A 16332-nucleotide genomic window follows, 5' to 3' on the forward strand; every position below is an offset into this window, starting at 1 on the left:
GGTATCCCATCCTCGTCGCCAATTGTAAAGATGCAATTGAGGCGGATGTAGGAAGAACATTTATTAAGTAAATCTCAAGAACAGGTGAGCGCCAGGTAACACAGCTTCTTCTCCAGGACACCAGTGCAACTGACTCCTGAATTGGAATCTAAACAGGAACATACCGAGATTCCATGTCTCGCTCACTAGCTATGAAATAAAGGAACATAACAATGTGTAATAAAGTAACATAGTACAGTTGTTGTATGCACGTATGGCCGGTCCAACTAGTGTGTCCTCAGACAGTTTTTAACTATGTGGTAAGTATTTCCCCCCCCCCCCCCCCCCCCCCCCGGAAATGCATCTACTTCTTAGAAAACCAAGGTTTTTTTCAATTGTGAAGGAGATGTTTGGAAATAGGTTCTCATTCCGAAATAATATTTTTGTTTCATAAAAGTGGTATTGATTTCAATAATAATTTCATATTAATTTAAAAAACCACACAAGTTTTTGCAAGATTGCCTAACCTTACCTTGAGGATTCACCTGTTTATTTAAAGCACATTGTGCTTCAGTGTTGCTGGTGCTTTTATCAAGGTTAGATGATGGCTGAAAAAATTAAACTCTGTATCAGCTTGCTATAAAACGACCTTGCAGGGTTGCATACAAATCAGTTAAATAAACCCATTTACTCAATGAGCTATGACACCAGTTTCTTTCAGGTCAAGTAATGCCACAGAGAGAGAGAGTGAGAGTCGCTACACAGAAATGCTTGATTAAAAAAAAAAGTAGGATTTCCCATGCTGTATTTCAACAGTCTAATTGCACTGCAGGAGAAAACAATGACATTAACATATCTTTGATACACATGCTATAGCTCTGACGCTCGTAGTAAAGCTATGTTTAAGAATAGTAAGCATCAACATGGTGACATCTCTCATAATCTCCAATTGTAGTGGCCTTTTCCTAACCACCTGTCTCATAACTTAAATATGAGGCAAGAGACCTCGACTTCTGTGTTCCATGTCCGACTTCTCTTATCACACAAGTTCGACCTCCTAAGCTCTTCTTGCCTCTTTTGTTTTATAATAGAGCAGCATACTCATGCAGTGGTAGATCTACCCCTGATGGCGTAATGTCTGCTCTTGGTTGGTTTCAGACCTACGTGGAAAACCGTTCTCCTCCATGCAGGCATCCACCCACTTTCAGGATGTCATGACGGTTACACTGTATGAAGACATCATTTTTTTTTTTTTCTTTTAATGAAAATAATCAAAACTCAGTTCATCACTCAAGCTATAAGCTAACAGTTCTCCTAGATATATAAAATCACACATTGTTCACCTTTCTGTGTTGCATAATTAGAAGCTCCAATGTAAGTAGGACATAGTCGGGTAAATCAAAGTATTTAATTTATGAGCCAGCTGGTAACCAAAGAACAAACATCACCAGTTCAAATATCAATCTAAAGATCCCGAAGTGCTTGTGGCCGTAGCTGCTCATGCGATTGTCTTGGTAGTCAAAACACGAGAATGCCAATACTGATACAACTTATACACTCAAATCTACCAATCGTGCCACTCCTAGTGATTGAAAACATTTTATTTGAAAGTTAATTTAGTTTTTTTGTTTGGTATTTTATATCTACTTTTAGGAATCTTTTTTTCTTTTAGAAATACAATAGAAACAATTTATAAAGGGACCTAACAATAATATTTACAATTTACAAATGATCACATCCATATACATTTACACAAAACAATCAAAATTAATACAACATTAGCCCATCATCTCACAAGAAATCAGAGAAGGATTGTAAGAAATAGTTAGAAAGGAATTCAAAAGAGGAAGTTGAAGGGTTTCGTAAAAAAGAGAAGAGAGGGACAGATAAATGAAATCCCAGCAGATGTTGGCAGAACAGTATGGTCTTTAGGTTATACAATGAAATCCTCAAAATTCTATGTTATTTTAAGTACACCCGACACCTTTTTCTTTCATATCACCTGGTTTTGCCAAACATGAAAGGTCAAGCTATTGTCTTGTCCTGGATCAAAACTAAAGAGTAAATAACTAAATCCTCTATCTGCTCCTTCAAACAAAAAATAACCAACACAAATTACTCTAGCAAACCACTTTATATAGATCATGAAATACCACAGTTGCTTTCTTGTCCCTGCGAGTTTTGTTTCTCTCTCAACCCTATCATCAGTATGCAGATACAGCTTTATCAAAGATTTCTTCATGTCGGATCACTGCTTAGTCTGTGCCTGTTTCAGTGATCCCTGTTCTTACAGAATATTATATCATCTTTCGCACTACCCTCTTTCTATGTCCTTAAGCAGCCCAGAGTATAGCTTGATTTGGTGTGCTTAATAAAATTATTCGCCAATGTTGATAAGGCTGTGATTTAATGAAATTCCAAATTTCTCCTCAAAATATTCCTTAGTCTCCATTAAGCTAGTGCTGTTTGCATATCTTCACAAATGATTTTGCTCACCTTTAAACCAGCTTGTTAAGTTTTGCAAAATCTTATGTGAAATTAATTGAACTCCATGATTCATTGTGTTTGAAAAAGGTAGCACTTCTCTAAAAAATATTTCACACCAACAATCTAAAACTCCTTCTGGTAAGTAATACAAAAACCTTCACCTCAACCCACTTAGAAAAAGTAATCTGCAGTTCCTATCTTATACTTCATTTCATTTCTCAAGCTTTGTAAAGGACTATGCAAAATCATGGCCAAGTGTTGACACAGCCCACTGGGAAACGTAATGTGATAGAGAGGGGCACACTGAGACTGTTTAAAAAAAAATCATATTCAAAACATTCTTCGCATCTGCACACAGCATTTTCCACCTTAGTGTCTATATACATAGTTCTGGATGCTCTCTTCACAAGTTGCTTGGCCACAGTTTCAGATCATATGAACAGCTTCAATTATTTTATTCCTACCTAGTACTGGCGGGAACAAACCTTTTCATCTCCTAATGAATACGTTACCTTCACACAGACGTTACTATCTTATCTTCAAGAATACTTGAATTTCTAGATTCTGACACTTTTTTTAGTCAACCTTCAACCACAAACTTTACTTCTTCCAGAAGCCTGTCCTCTCACATTGATCACTTCCAACCCTTGCTACTGACTTTCCTGTCCAGACATACAAATGGCAGGATTTCTCACTACTGCAGATACTTCCCCAAGGTCAAGATCCATTCTCTTGTCCTCTTCCAGTAGCTGATGCCTCCATAAACTGTCCACTTTGGATTGTTTCTCCCCAGCAAATACTGAATTTCAAAAGTATGTTCCTATATCCTTGACAGATTTCTTACCAACTTTAGAAGTACCAGTGCCATTAAATGACTGAAAAAAACACAAGCCACTTATGATCTAGTTTAATTGCATCCAAACCGTAATTAAGTTTGCCCCCACTGATTACTATCTATCAGGACCCTTCCTAGCCTTTTAGCATTTAGAAGAGCACTCAAAACCGCAGCGGCTTATATCTAGCCTAAGATATATATATGATATGGTCTGCACAAGAGGAGTAGTCTGAAAATACAAAATCAATTGATGATCTTGGCACTAATGCAACTAATAGTGTGCAGGATAACAGTACTGGTACATGTCCCTATTTTACACCAATGTGTACCTGCATTGGATACATCTCATGTAGAACAGGTTAGGTGGCCCTTTAAAAAGAACAAATACAGTACCTTTTCAAAACTTATGCGAACTCAGGCCTTTTAGCGCATATATGCTAGAAACACTGGTACAAGAGAAACATGGAGTGATGATTCTCTCACCACTTTTAATTTTTATTCTGGTCTTACCAGACCTCTTAGGAGTGTCCCTGACAAACTCTGTGAGAGGGAGAGCAGTGAGCAAGTGCACCAGTTCCCTTGGAGGCCCTTAGGCCATCCCACAGGTTTTTAGGAGTCCCTTGAGCAAATACTAATATTATTGGTGTGTAGGGTTTCTCCTGACGCATGGTCGGTGCTTAAAAAGAAGCAACCTCACCTCCCCTTTGAAAGGTTGCAAGTGAAACTTCACTAGGAAGAGCAGCAAGGGAGAACTCACTAGGAGATAGGTGAGGCCTAGTTGTACACCTCTTTCCACTGGGCTCCCTAGGACCGTTTGTTGCCTTTTTCTGAGGGAATGCTAAATGCGCCTCTCCTCCTCAGTCTTGCCGCATGCCTCCAAAGAATTTCTTCCCTCATGCTTGTATCTGTAAAAAAGTGCTTGACACTCAATAATGTTCATGGTCCACATGCCCATGCAATGACAGAATACCCACTGTATGTTGCATAGATCCAAATTGTATAAAATGTTTCCCTGTGCCATCATAAGTGAAGTGTGACATCTGTGCGTAGAGTATGATGGCCTAGTAAAATATGCAGATATATAAAATGTACAATCATGTATTTGTTTTTTATCAAGGGGTTAGGGGAAAGTAGTATTGTGTGTCATGTACACAGCATCTTTCTTTGAAAAACAATGAATCCAGTTACAGTAGTTTGAAGTTAACAGATTGTGCATTTACCATTTAACCAATTTATGATTTATTGAAAAACACAAACTTTTATTTTTTTACCATTTGACAATAATGACCTCCGTAGTGAAGAATCTGGCTACCAGTCTCTTCCTATGGGTTACAGTGCGCTTAAAGTGAGAAGTGACTGATTCCAAACAAGCTTTTGCAAGTTCCTAACTAAATTGTTATTAATGTTTAGTATTTTTGAAATTGAGCATTTTAAAGAGTGTTGGGTACCACTTGCTAAGAATTGCAGGACTTTTTTTGCTGCTATACGAATATTACTTCTTAACCTTAACTTATTCTTTTTGTCTGAGATAGGTTGAGAGTTTGTTCCAGAAATACCACAATAGGCGGAGCTCGAGGATCAAAGCTCCATCCCGCAGCACCATCCAGAAGTTTGTTTCACGCATGTCAAATTCTCATACATTGTCATCACCTAGTACTTCCACATCTAGTTCGGAAAACAGGTTAGTACTTTGGAGGAAATGTAGCAATGAATCTGGCTGGATTAATGTTTACTCAATGGTTACACAAACTGTTTTGCATGAAATGTGCCTTTTACTCATCAACTTATTCTGTATCCAGTTAGTGGACCGTGCTCATGAATCTCTTGCTCTCTATTCAAAAATCTTTATTCGGCACAATCACATTAGGCCATGAAAGAGCGGATAATATAGCACATCAATTCGATTAAAAACAGATCAAAACAATAATGCACTCATACAGTGTTAAAAAACATGCAAAGCAAGTACTACAATTAGATAAGAATAATTTTTCTAATTTGATTCGTTTCCCTGGTGTAAGAGGCAACACTAAAACAAAGTAGGGACCTCCAAGACACAAATTATCCCTGATGTTATGCTCAACAAAGATCGGTTTCAAAATATATTTCTTTAAAATAACAAAATAGCAAAAAGTGCTGAGAGCTATGTTTCAAAATACCACCACAAGGGCACAGAACCTTATCCCTGTGCCACTGGTTCATAATGGGGAAGGCAAAAATAAGGTGGACTATACCCACCTGCAACCTTGTTCAATCGAAGCAATGTATATTAGTCACCAAGGTCAATTACACTTGAAAGCCCTCTGGGAAGGCATTCAACACGTATGTAACAGTAGGTTTCTTAGCCTCAACAATGGCTCTATTTTCAAACATAACAAAGAGGCCTTGGCCTCGGTCTTATTAAAAGCGAGGATTCTAGAAGGGTTTTGAAGCACAGAGGAACCTAACGATGAATTAGAGAAATCATTAATGTAGGAACGCAGCGAGATATTAAGGCTATGGTCTAACACTAAACAATCCAAAATGATGGCTTTTGTGAAGGCCGTTTTGCTTTTGACCCAGATTGAATGCCAGAATAAAATAAGCTTCAGCAAAATAAGTTCCTCCATATAAATGATCCTTCTGCATGATTGAAGATGGTGTTGAGGCGGGGATACACAAGTAAGGCATTCTTCTCAACCTGAAGAGGACCACAGGATGTTTAACCGCACAGGCCTCCACCATATATAGCAGCTGACAATGCTCCAGTCATATAGATAATAATCATTTTCCTAATGGGGCGGCTGCTAAGTTTGTGGGAGAACCTGAAAACGTCCCTCACACTTTCTGCTAATTTTAGATCAAGTATTTTGTATACGTTGGGACTATGAACCATTATCAGAAAAACAAATGCCCAAATAGCAGAATGAATTAACTTTCACAATAGGAATGCCCCTAATGAAAAATGTCCTACACTTATGGGTGTTTTCCCATAGGATATTGTGAATGTATTAGTTTTTATTAATCTTTAATTTTCTGGCATCCATAAATTCAGCAAAGGTGTCCATCAGTCTCTGCAGACCGCCGGTCCTAGACATTAGGATCGCATAGATGGCATTCACAAGCATGGGAACCGGACGACAAGTGACTACAGGTGCATCGGTCTGCAGGGTCCAAAGTGCACCATCAACACCATTTATAAAAAGGGAGAATACAGTCCTGTCTGACTTCACTCTTAATTCTAAACAATGGAGAACATTCCATGTTTGGGCCATATCGGACCTTAGTAGATATTTTCTCATACAGCCGGGAAAGGGAGAATACAATATTCTTGGGGGCCCCAAGTGAAGGCAGTGTGTGCCACAGAATCAGATAACCCACCAGGTTGAAGGCACTGCTAAATTTAGCAAAGCACACGTGAAGAAAACCTGACTTGGCCTTGGTGTATTTCCTGATGAGCAAGTCTAAATTTACACATTCCTCCACTGTCTCTAGCCCCCTCCTGATCCCATTCTGGCCTTCCAAAAGAATCGAGTTGCCGATGGACTCTACAGAAGAATCCTACTCAACAATTTTGCAGAGGAGTCCAGAAGAGTGATAGGGTGGTAGCACTTTTTATCAGATCTTTACCACTTCTTGAAAGTCAGCGGAAAGATGTAATTAGTCCAGCTGGAAGGCATTATACCCTCAGCTGCTACAGGATACACTCTGGTTAAAATGGGGCCCCATAGCTCTAAAAGCATGAGCCTAGCACTAACCTTCAGAGCTAAGAGGGCCTCATCCAAGGTGACTACAAGGGGCTGCTACTAGAAAGTTTGAGACTCTTGTATACATCCATGGATGTCGATTGATCATACTTCAAATCATTGCTAGTGGGTGGATCAAAGATCTGTACAGAATGGTCACCCCATGCTTGGAGAGGAACAATCCGTGTTAATTCAGGAGCAGAATCATTTTTCAGAAAAGGGGCATTAACTGTGCTCCTAAAAAACCCAGTATTGTTAGTTTCTGATACCTGAGCCAAAAATCGACCAAGCCTCTTCGGTAAGCAACTTTTTCCTGGAGGCGAACTTCTTATTATATTGTTTCCTTAGTTGCTTAATAGCAGAATAGTCCCTATGCAAGGCAATCTGCAGCACCTTAGATGTCTGTGTGTATGAATGGTCAAACCAACTGTGTCTCATGGAGGACCTTGATCTAGGGGAACGTGTCAATAAGCTATTAAATGCCCTAGAAATTTTTCAAAAGTGTGAATCAATCCAATCTGGTCCACCTCATAAACATAAGAGAGTTGAACTGTTGTTTGGGCACTAACAGTCGGCACATTACACACACACAGGATCAACCACTGACCATATAATGTGTACGTCATTTGGCTTGACCGGATCAGCGTTTGCTACACAAGTTGTAACTATAGGGCTGTTGGCCCTATAGTTACAACTGATAAAACAATTAAATTAGGATTGCTTGCTGCGGTTTGTATTACCCCGAAATCAGAAACTAATACATTGTGATCAATTGTAGTGCTTGCACCTCTACCAATAAAATAATGGATTTGGTCTCTATTCAAAATATTACGATTTTCCAAAAGCAAGAAATAGTGTTTAAATATTAAAGAATTTAGAGTCTTTCTGTATGCATTGTGTGGGAAATATGATACTACCACACCTGCTGAGTTAGTAATGCCACACACATGTATCAGCGTGAGAGAGCATTTTTGTATATTAAAATAACTAGCCTGTAAAATGAGGCCAATAGAATGGGTTGAACACAAAATCGTATTTTGGTCTTCAATATGGGCAAGTACGACATCACTGTGGCTGAGTCAAACATATTATTATACAAATTGGTTATCACTAGATCAGACCCCATCCTCCTGAAAGACAACAACACAAACTTGTAATATGGTGAAACAGAAGCAGACCTAATGATAACAGGTAACACATGAGAAATAAAGATCTGTAAACCACCTTTGGCATGTCCTGACAGTGGTGGAGTTGCAGCAGTAAATAAAGAAGAAAAACCTTCGACATGCACGGATTCCAATGACTAGGTTTCCTGAAGGCAAATGGAAGCCAAAATGCATTGGCGGAATCACCTTGGCTGGCAGCGAGGGGTTAGGAAAAACATGAGCAATGAGTTCAACTATAAGCTCACAATTAAGGCAAAGGGGATGAGAAATCTGATCAGTAGGGCCGTCCAAACAAGCTGGTAGGTTGAAAAATGTCCTCGAAATCAGAGTGTCAATGAACTGCCTGCAGGTTGTTCAGGGCTTCACACCTATTTGAAAAAGTAAGAAAAAAAGGATGACTAACAGAAATGAGCTGATCAGAAGATGGACTATTGGACCCATAGGGTACTTGAATCGGGTGGCGATAGAAAAAGCCAAGAGGGAGGAGCATAATATTACCAGAATTTGAAAAGTGAGACTAATTGCAAGTTTGACCCCCAAATGAGAGATGCTTGAAGTTAGCAATAAGACAGTCCTCCTCAAATGTTTTTTTTAGATGGACACATCCATCCAACCCTATGTGTCAACAATTTTTTTTTGTTGTGTTTGGAGACCGGAAAAAAAGTTTTTGTCTGCAACCAGTGGAGGAATTTATTCCTTGACTGGACTGACTCGGTAGTACCCTAGGGCGGATGAGGGACATTTATCATTATCGCAACATAAGGACAGCAGGCTGGATAGTGACCTCTTTGGAATGCCAATCCTCTTTGTTTTGTGCCCTCCTATTCCACAAGTCCTGGAGTAAACTCCCCAAGGAGGCTTCTGGAGCCAGTAAACATTTGGTAAATCCACACCAGCCATTGCAGAGGGGGCTGGTGGACCTACCCACCACAAGGCCGGGGGACCTACCCAGACTCAGGTTGCCTGCCGGAACATGGATTCCTCCCATACTGAAAGACACAGAGACAACTTGAGATAGGCAGTGATGTGGAAAATGACAATGCGGGATAGAGAGAGGGCTACCTGTCTAACTATCATGAGGGCAATTGAAAGGTAGGTTATAATCATTTGAAGGCAACTTGAGGCGCAAATGCGAAGCCCCGGGCGCCTGCGTGTGAATTGTCGAGGATACTGGATTAGCAGAGGAGGTGGGCTGCCTTGCCTTAATACTACATGAAAAAAACTTTAGTAGCCCCCAACCTGGTGCAGATTAGGAGTAAGCAAACTTTTGACCAGCCCCCTCACACTGTCCTGTAATTTCCTCTGGAGAAGGTCCAAGTCCACAGCACTAGGCGCAATAGCAGCTGCTGTGCTGAAATTGAGAACATTGGGTTGAGAGTCTGGGGGGTGTGATTTTCTTACCCCCTGGCATCTTTTCCATTTGGCTGGAGGTCCATTATTGTCGGGCAAAGTTAAGACGACACCAATGTTCTGTCCAGGGTCAGCGAAAAAGGGTTGCATTGAGAGGTGATGACTCAGACACTTGCCCCTGGGCCAGCACGTGGACAGTACCACATATAGCCTGTAAGCCTGTTTCCGCAGGTACAGTTGGCCCAGGACTTGCGACCATGGTGCCGCATAGGCGACGTTCCACATATTCTGTTTCCTTACTTACTGCGCACACTGCATGTTTAATGAACCCATCCAGGGAAGAAGAGCTAGAACTGGGCTTGACAGGTACCGCAGCTTTGCGCTTCACCATCACAAAAATAAATCCGTACCAAAACAATCAAGCAACAGTACCTCAGGATCTTGAAAACGACAACCAAGGGGGTGGCCCAACCTCCTCCGGGTGCAGACCCCGCTGCAGGAAGTGCGGCAGCGCTTTCAAGCGTGTTGGTGGGGTTCAGGCTTCTCTCAGCACATTGGTGCTTGCTACCACAAAGGTATGTGGACTCCGGAATCTCTGGCACCCCCGATATTGTTCTGTGCAGCAGAAAGTGCGGCAGCACTTTCAAACATGTTGAGGGGGGGGGGGGGTCAGTCTCCTCCCTGTCCGCAGCACATTGGTGCTTGCTAGCACAAAAGTATGAAGTAGCGGCTGCTACCAAATGGGCGTGGGAGGGGGGAGCAAAGGGAGGGAGAGGGAATTAAAAATAAATGCTAAAAACCCACTTACCTGGATGCGCCCGGCCCCGCCTTTCCTCCGTCCTCTTCCTGGCTTCTGTGGAGGCACCCAGGCTCCCCATAGCTAATCACAACTCTGCCATGCTGCGTTGTGATTGGTCTGAGTATCGTGGCTAGGCGCTCGGACAGGGAATGGGGCCCTTGGCATGTTCTCTACCCAGGCTGTTATGAAGCCTGGGTGTAGAACATACAAAGTGTGCATTAATGTTTGGCCGACCCAGAGGGCCAGCCAAACATTCATGCGCACTTAGGAGGGATACCACCACTCCTCCCCCAGCCTCTAAACAGCCCAGCCCGCCCTGCCCCAAACAGAGCCAGTATGTTTAAATAAAATTATAATAATTTATTTTATTTTTCCATTTTTAATTGCTCACTCAGTGCACAGTGGGGCGACGCTCCTCCGCCTTAGCAGAGGAACTGCCACAGAAGGTATGTGGGCCCTGGAGTCTCTGGTGGCCCCCGTATTGTCCAGCACAGCGAAAAGTGCAGCAGTGCTTTCAAGCGCGTCGGTGGGGTCCGGCTCCTCCCCCTCTCAACATGTTGGCGCTTGCTAGCGCGAAGGTATATATGCCCAGAAGTGTCTGGTGGCCCCGGTATTTTCGAAGAGTCAATAGAGCAAGCGGAGAACACCCCCTCTGGGCCCTTCTCTCAGGGTATTCATTCGAAAACTGGGCTGGCAAAGAGCGTTTTCATGGTTTCAACAGAAATATTGTGCTGTTGCAAGCACCATGAGGTGTGCTCCCTACTCCTCCAACAAAGGACTAACAGCGAAAAGGCAAAACATGATACGTTACATACTTTACTATACAATTGTGTTGCTAAAGCTAAACAAGGCTCATCGTGAATACTTTGTCATTCCATTCCCGATAGTGGTTGGTTGAATAGTTTAACTATATAAATTCTGCATTTATGTGAAGTATCACTGAGAGGTCAAGAAAACATTACAATAGTTGTGTTATATGAGATTCAGAGAATGACATGTCTTGGTTGCATTATTGCACATGCCGTATTTTCTTGCGGATACTACTCACCAAAGTATCCTAAGCTTTTGAATTTTCTCTCCAGCCTTGATCTGGTATGTTTTCCAACAATTGCCACTGCACACCAGTAGATGGTAGCATTGGACTTCAGAAGTGAATACCCGGAGCCTAACACAGCTGCCAACCCTGTGCATCGACGTCCTTTTCTTCCAAACCCTTCAACACAAGTCTGGAGCTCCACTCCCAAACTTTTGACAGTGGCTTACTGACCCAAACTGTTTTTAATGTGACTGCTCTTGTGAAATGTCTCCCCGGAAGGCCACAGGTTTCAAACCGTGCCACACCTGCTGGAAGTTCTCCTCCATTATGGGCAAGTACAACGTGCCTCTGGTGCATCGGATCCAAGCTTAATTCGTAGTCGTTAAAATGCTTCCTGATGCATCCAAAGGTCTTTTTGGAGCAAGAAGGGAAGCTGTATATCAAGAAACAATACTGATTGTCCACTAAGTCTTTGGCTCACTTCCCATCCAGGTCCTGGCCCCAGTCTTCATTTCCGTCCTTGGGTAAGTCCAAGGAAAAGTTGAAAGACAAAGCTCTGCACAAGTAGTCCAGGCGGGAATCTTCCCTTGTTAAGCACAAATGGGGCCGCTCCCAGTAACGTGCCCAAAGGTGCTCAAAGATCAATTGTGAGTGTGTACATCTCCCAAAAAGTAAAGGACTGGCCTCACACACCACCTGGTGTCAGGCTTCATCGGCCGTCCTCGCCCTCTAAAACCTCAGTTTGATAGAGGGCTGGCATTCACCTGATGACAGGGATGCACTTCTAAACTACAGTCGCCAAATTAAATGTTTTATGAGGTAGGTAACTGTATGGTCTTAAAAACAGTGGACAATGATGTACGGAAATGTATTATTCCCTCACCGTGTTAAATCGGGTCAACATGTTTCTGCCTGGTGTCCCTGAGGGGTACATGGCATTCATCAGGACCTGTATTAAGAAGGGGGCTCTGTTCTTCCCAAAATTTTTTAGTGAGAAAAACCACTGGGTGGGGTGACCTTTGCCACTCTCGACTTCCAGGGGCTCTCTGTAACCCCAAAACCTTCAACCTACTTGCTTCATGGGAGGAGGAATAGAGGGAAAGCCCCTGTAGTCAGACTTTCATCAAGGTGCGCTTTCCACAGTGTCACCTAATCATATTCTGCTGTCCTCCCCGGTGATCAATCTTCCCTTCACTGCTCCTGCTCCATGGAGAACTCTATAATTGGCCCTCCGTTGGCTTGACTCCCAGTAAGTAATCAGACTCCGAACCCATTTCCCAGATGGAGTTTGTTCATCAGATTCCCCTGGTGATAGACTCCTCAGCAGGTCACGGCCTCCAAGGAGACTATGATGACTCCTTTTCAGACGATTTCATGTCTCTTATTTGGTCTTTTGGCCCCCATTAATCTTTCTGGACCCAATTTGACTTCACCCAGCGGGGCCTGCCGACTGTACACCTTTGCGAAAGTCTGTTCGACTAAATTTCAGCGGATGTTTCACTGGTCACAACTGATGAATTGGATGCCCATTTTGGCCCCTACTGAAGAAAGCGCTTCTTTTTTCGGTAGCAGCCCGCAGAGCTACAGCGGTGCTGCAACTGCAATTACCTACTGTGAAGCCCAAAACAAATCTGCTTACAGAAATCTTGCAGCCTGGCTATTCGACTTGGGAGGCCTTGCTGCAGTTCAACGAAGCCTTGATAGCCTTTGTGGCAGCTTAGTTGAAGCTGCTTTTGACACCACTATTAAGGTGCCTCAGGCAGCTCCTGCAGCCCCAGTCTTTGAGACTCATCCGCTGGCAAGCCACGTGGTTCAGGCACCAGCCAGCTAGTTGAATTCAAACGCTTTTCCAACTGACCAACCTAAGTGGGAGTCGAAGCGCATTGGCAAGTTTGACAAGAGAGTTTTCTTCTTCTCCAGTTTGGCTCCATGGTCCCTCAGTACCGGTTGTTAGGAGGCTATACTCCTGCTTTTTGGAACATGGTGACCAAGATCTTGCCTACTCTTCCTGAGGTGTTTCACAATACCTTTGCACAGACACCAAGATGAACAAGATGCTGCCAGATATATTTTACAAGCAGGGCAGGACAACACATAATTTGCTGTTGGCACAAGCGTGGTGATTTGACATCATATTTGGATGCATAGTATGGGCTTTTTGGGGGACATTCTGGAGTTTCTTTTGGATATGCCGTTCGATGTTTCCAAGATGTTTTGGGGACAAGGTAGACTCCACATTGGAGCTGTTAAAAGATAGCAAGTTTCCTAAGGAGTGGGCCCATACCAAAGCTCTTTGTGGCCTTCCAGTTTTAACAACAGTACCAAATGTTCTGAGGCTATTCCCTGGACTTTACTTACTACCAGAGACGGCTGTATCAGCTAGTGCAGGGGTCTTCCACTTTTTATTTACTGCAAGCTACTTTCGTTCAGTAAAAACTATCCTGAGCTGCTAGTAGTATTGTAATAGTGACCATATCAGGCGTGATTACATTACTGACTATGCAAGATTACCAGAAGAGATCACACCAGGGCATCAGGCTGGACTGGCAGCAGTAATGTTGAAAATTCTTTATTCATTTGGAATGCCTCTGCGTGGGTAATACATACCAGCCATAGCTGCAGTGTCACTGGCACCAAGCTGGTTATGAGTTATGGAAATTTGTGTATTTTTGCCTCAAATACAACTTTTCAATTTTGGTATACATAAATTTAATTCAACCATGCAAATCAGCTGATTTAGTGTGCCAAGCTAATCGTTAGAGAAGCTTGAGCTGGTGTAAGACACAGTTCATCCTTTTTGTGTCTCGAGGGCATGAGAGTAGAGGCTGTGGCCACCAACATCCTCTTCCTCGTCACCCGCAGCAAGTGCTGCCAAGTCATGCTCCGTTTAAGGTCTCGCCTAGCGTTGCAGCGCATGCATTGCTCGCTCGGCGCGAGATATTGTGGATGAGTAGATTTCAGAAGGATACTTGAAGCCCCGCCCATCCTTTTCATTGGGTCGCGTCAGCATTTATGCTAAACGCTGGCTTCCCATTGAAAAGGATGCTTTTTTGTTGCCACCCTTTCCCCTTTTCGTCCGGCCCATCCGGACTGGATCGTCTGCTTCATGGCTGTCGTAAAGCACTTTCTTATATCTAGTAAACAAGCCGTGAAGCAATAAAGGATCCAGTCCAGGTGGGCCGTCCGAAAAGGAGACTGGACGGTAGCATAATGATGACAGTTTATCACGCCACCCCCAGCTCTCCTCATTCATTAACTCCGACCGGCACTTTATCTCCTCATCCACTCCTCTCTACCCCCCACCCTCGCGCCCGCCTCATGTCTAATCACAGCGCCCACTCTCTCACCCTCTTTCAGATTTCTCCTTCCTCCTCCACGCACTCCCTCTGCCTTCTTTATTATGGATGGTGCCTGGCAGCTTCGGTCACAGTGCGGGGAAACTGAGACGCTCCATAGGAAGCGTGCATCACTTCTGAAAAGCTCTGTGACACAAAGCGGCGCCGGGCCCCCTGCCCTGCGCAGGTGCTGCCAGCCCCGCTGAGCCAGGGGCACGCCCTGCCCGCATTCCGGGCTGCACCCTCACCTGTTTGGCCAGCTCGCCTTCCATGCTCTGGGGCTCGCAGCGCTGCCACAGCTCAGAATTCCATAGCAAAAACGTAAAACCACTCGTGAAATATGGCCGTTCCCGCCGGAAACTCAGCCGTAGGGGGTGCGACTAGGAAAGAGTAAGGATGCGGGTGGGGGCATCCTCGCACCTACAGCAGATCTAATGGGGCGCAAATGAAGATGTGTTCAGCCAAGTACTGTGAGGTGGTGTATCTGAAGCATTTTAACATTCAGTATAAATTAAGATGACAATACTTCGTCCAGGCCATTTTTACAGCTTTTGTGACATGAAATAATCCAAATTGTCACAACTGTTGCAGTGTGATGGTTTGACGGTAACAGTGGTACAGGCACTTGGGAGCACTGGTATGGTGTGCAATCTGAACGGCCACTTGTGAAATACTCTGGGGCCTGCTAATTATATTTTTGACGAATTAAGTGCCATGGGCAGGGCTAGACTAGTGCAGGCAGAGAACATCTTTTATACAAGCATTTGCAATGCAATGGGTCTTGCATTTACGCATGTTTGAGCTATTCACATTGCAAATAACAATGCCTTTTATATTTGTTTTCGTTTTAAAAACATAAAGGCATTGTCATTACAATGCAATTATCTTTAACGTGTGTAACTGCGAGACCTATTGCATTGCAAATGCTTGTTCTTCCAGTGACCATGTGCTACCTGTTGCGTCAGAATACATTTCTGTGTACCAGTCTGCCATGATAATACATCAGGCAATGGATCCTGCTGCATTGTTTCACCCTCCCTTTCTTATCTACGTCCTCCTGGCCCTCCTGTTTACGTTCAGTCTTTGGCAGGTCATGCCAAGGAGGCAAGTCTGAGTTCAGAGGCCTCTGTTCTCCAGTGGAACAGAGACACTATATCAGTCAGCTGGAGTTAAGGCACCATTCAGCTGTCCCTCAGTGCTTCTTGTCATTCATCAAAGGCAACCCTTTCCAGGTCCTGACGAACAACTATACTGCCATGTGGTACTGAAACAAGCAGGATATTCTTGAGCCTTGTGTGCTGTGCGAGAGAACACTATGACTGGTGATAGGGGTGTACCTTCAAGGGATTTCTCAGACGGTCAGCCACCTGACTGGCTCGCTGAAAGCCAGGGTGCACAATCTCAGCAGGCGTCATCTTGCCAACCAGGCCTGGTGTCTGCACCTATAGGTGTTTCAAGGTGTCTTCCCCCATTGGGGCAACCCTTCCTCTAAAGGGAAGAGGTGTGGCGACGCGGCCAGGGTGACTGACTCTGGAATCTTGGGATCACGGTTCGATCCCCGGCGGCAGATTAGCCCAGCACCATGTGACTCTGGGCAATAGCTTGCTTAATCTTCCCGACGCC

The 16332-nt window shown here is 43.6% G+C and overlaps 1 protein-coding gene across 1 annotated transcript in view; it reads left to right on the forward strand.

The window, feature by feature from the left end:
• Positions 1-16332, forward strand: part of MAP3K1 (mitogen-activated protein kinase kinase kinase 1) — a 463606-nt gene that overhangs the window by 252075 nt on the left and 195199 nt on the right. Inside the window, exon 6 of the mRNA XM_085631362.1 lies at positions 4834-4982. Coding sequence (XP_085487488.1) covers positions 4834-4982 — 149 coding nt within the window. The remainder of the gene's footprint in view (positions 1-4833; positions 4983-16332) is intronic.

Source organism: Triturus cristatus, chromosome 2_1, assembly GCF_964204655.1.
Source record: "Triturus cristatus chromosome 2_1, aTriCri1.1, whole genome shotgun sequence".
NCBI lineage: Eukaryota > Metazoa > Chordata > Amphibia > Caudata > Salamandridae > Triturus > Triturus cristatus.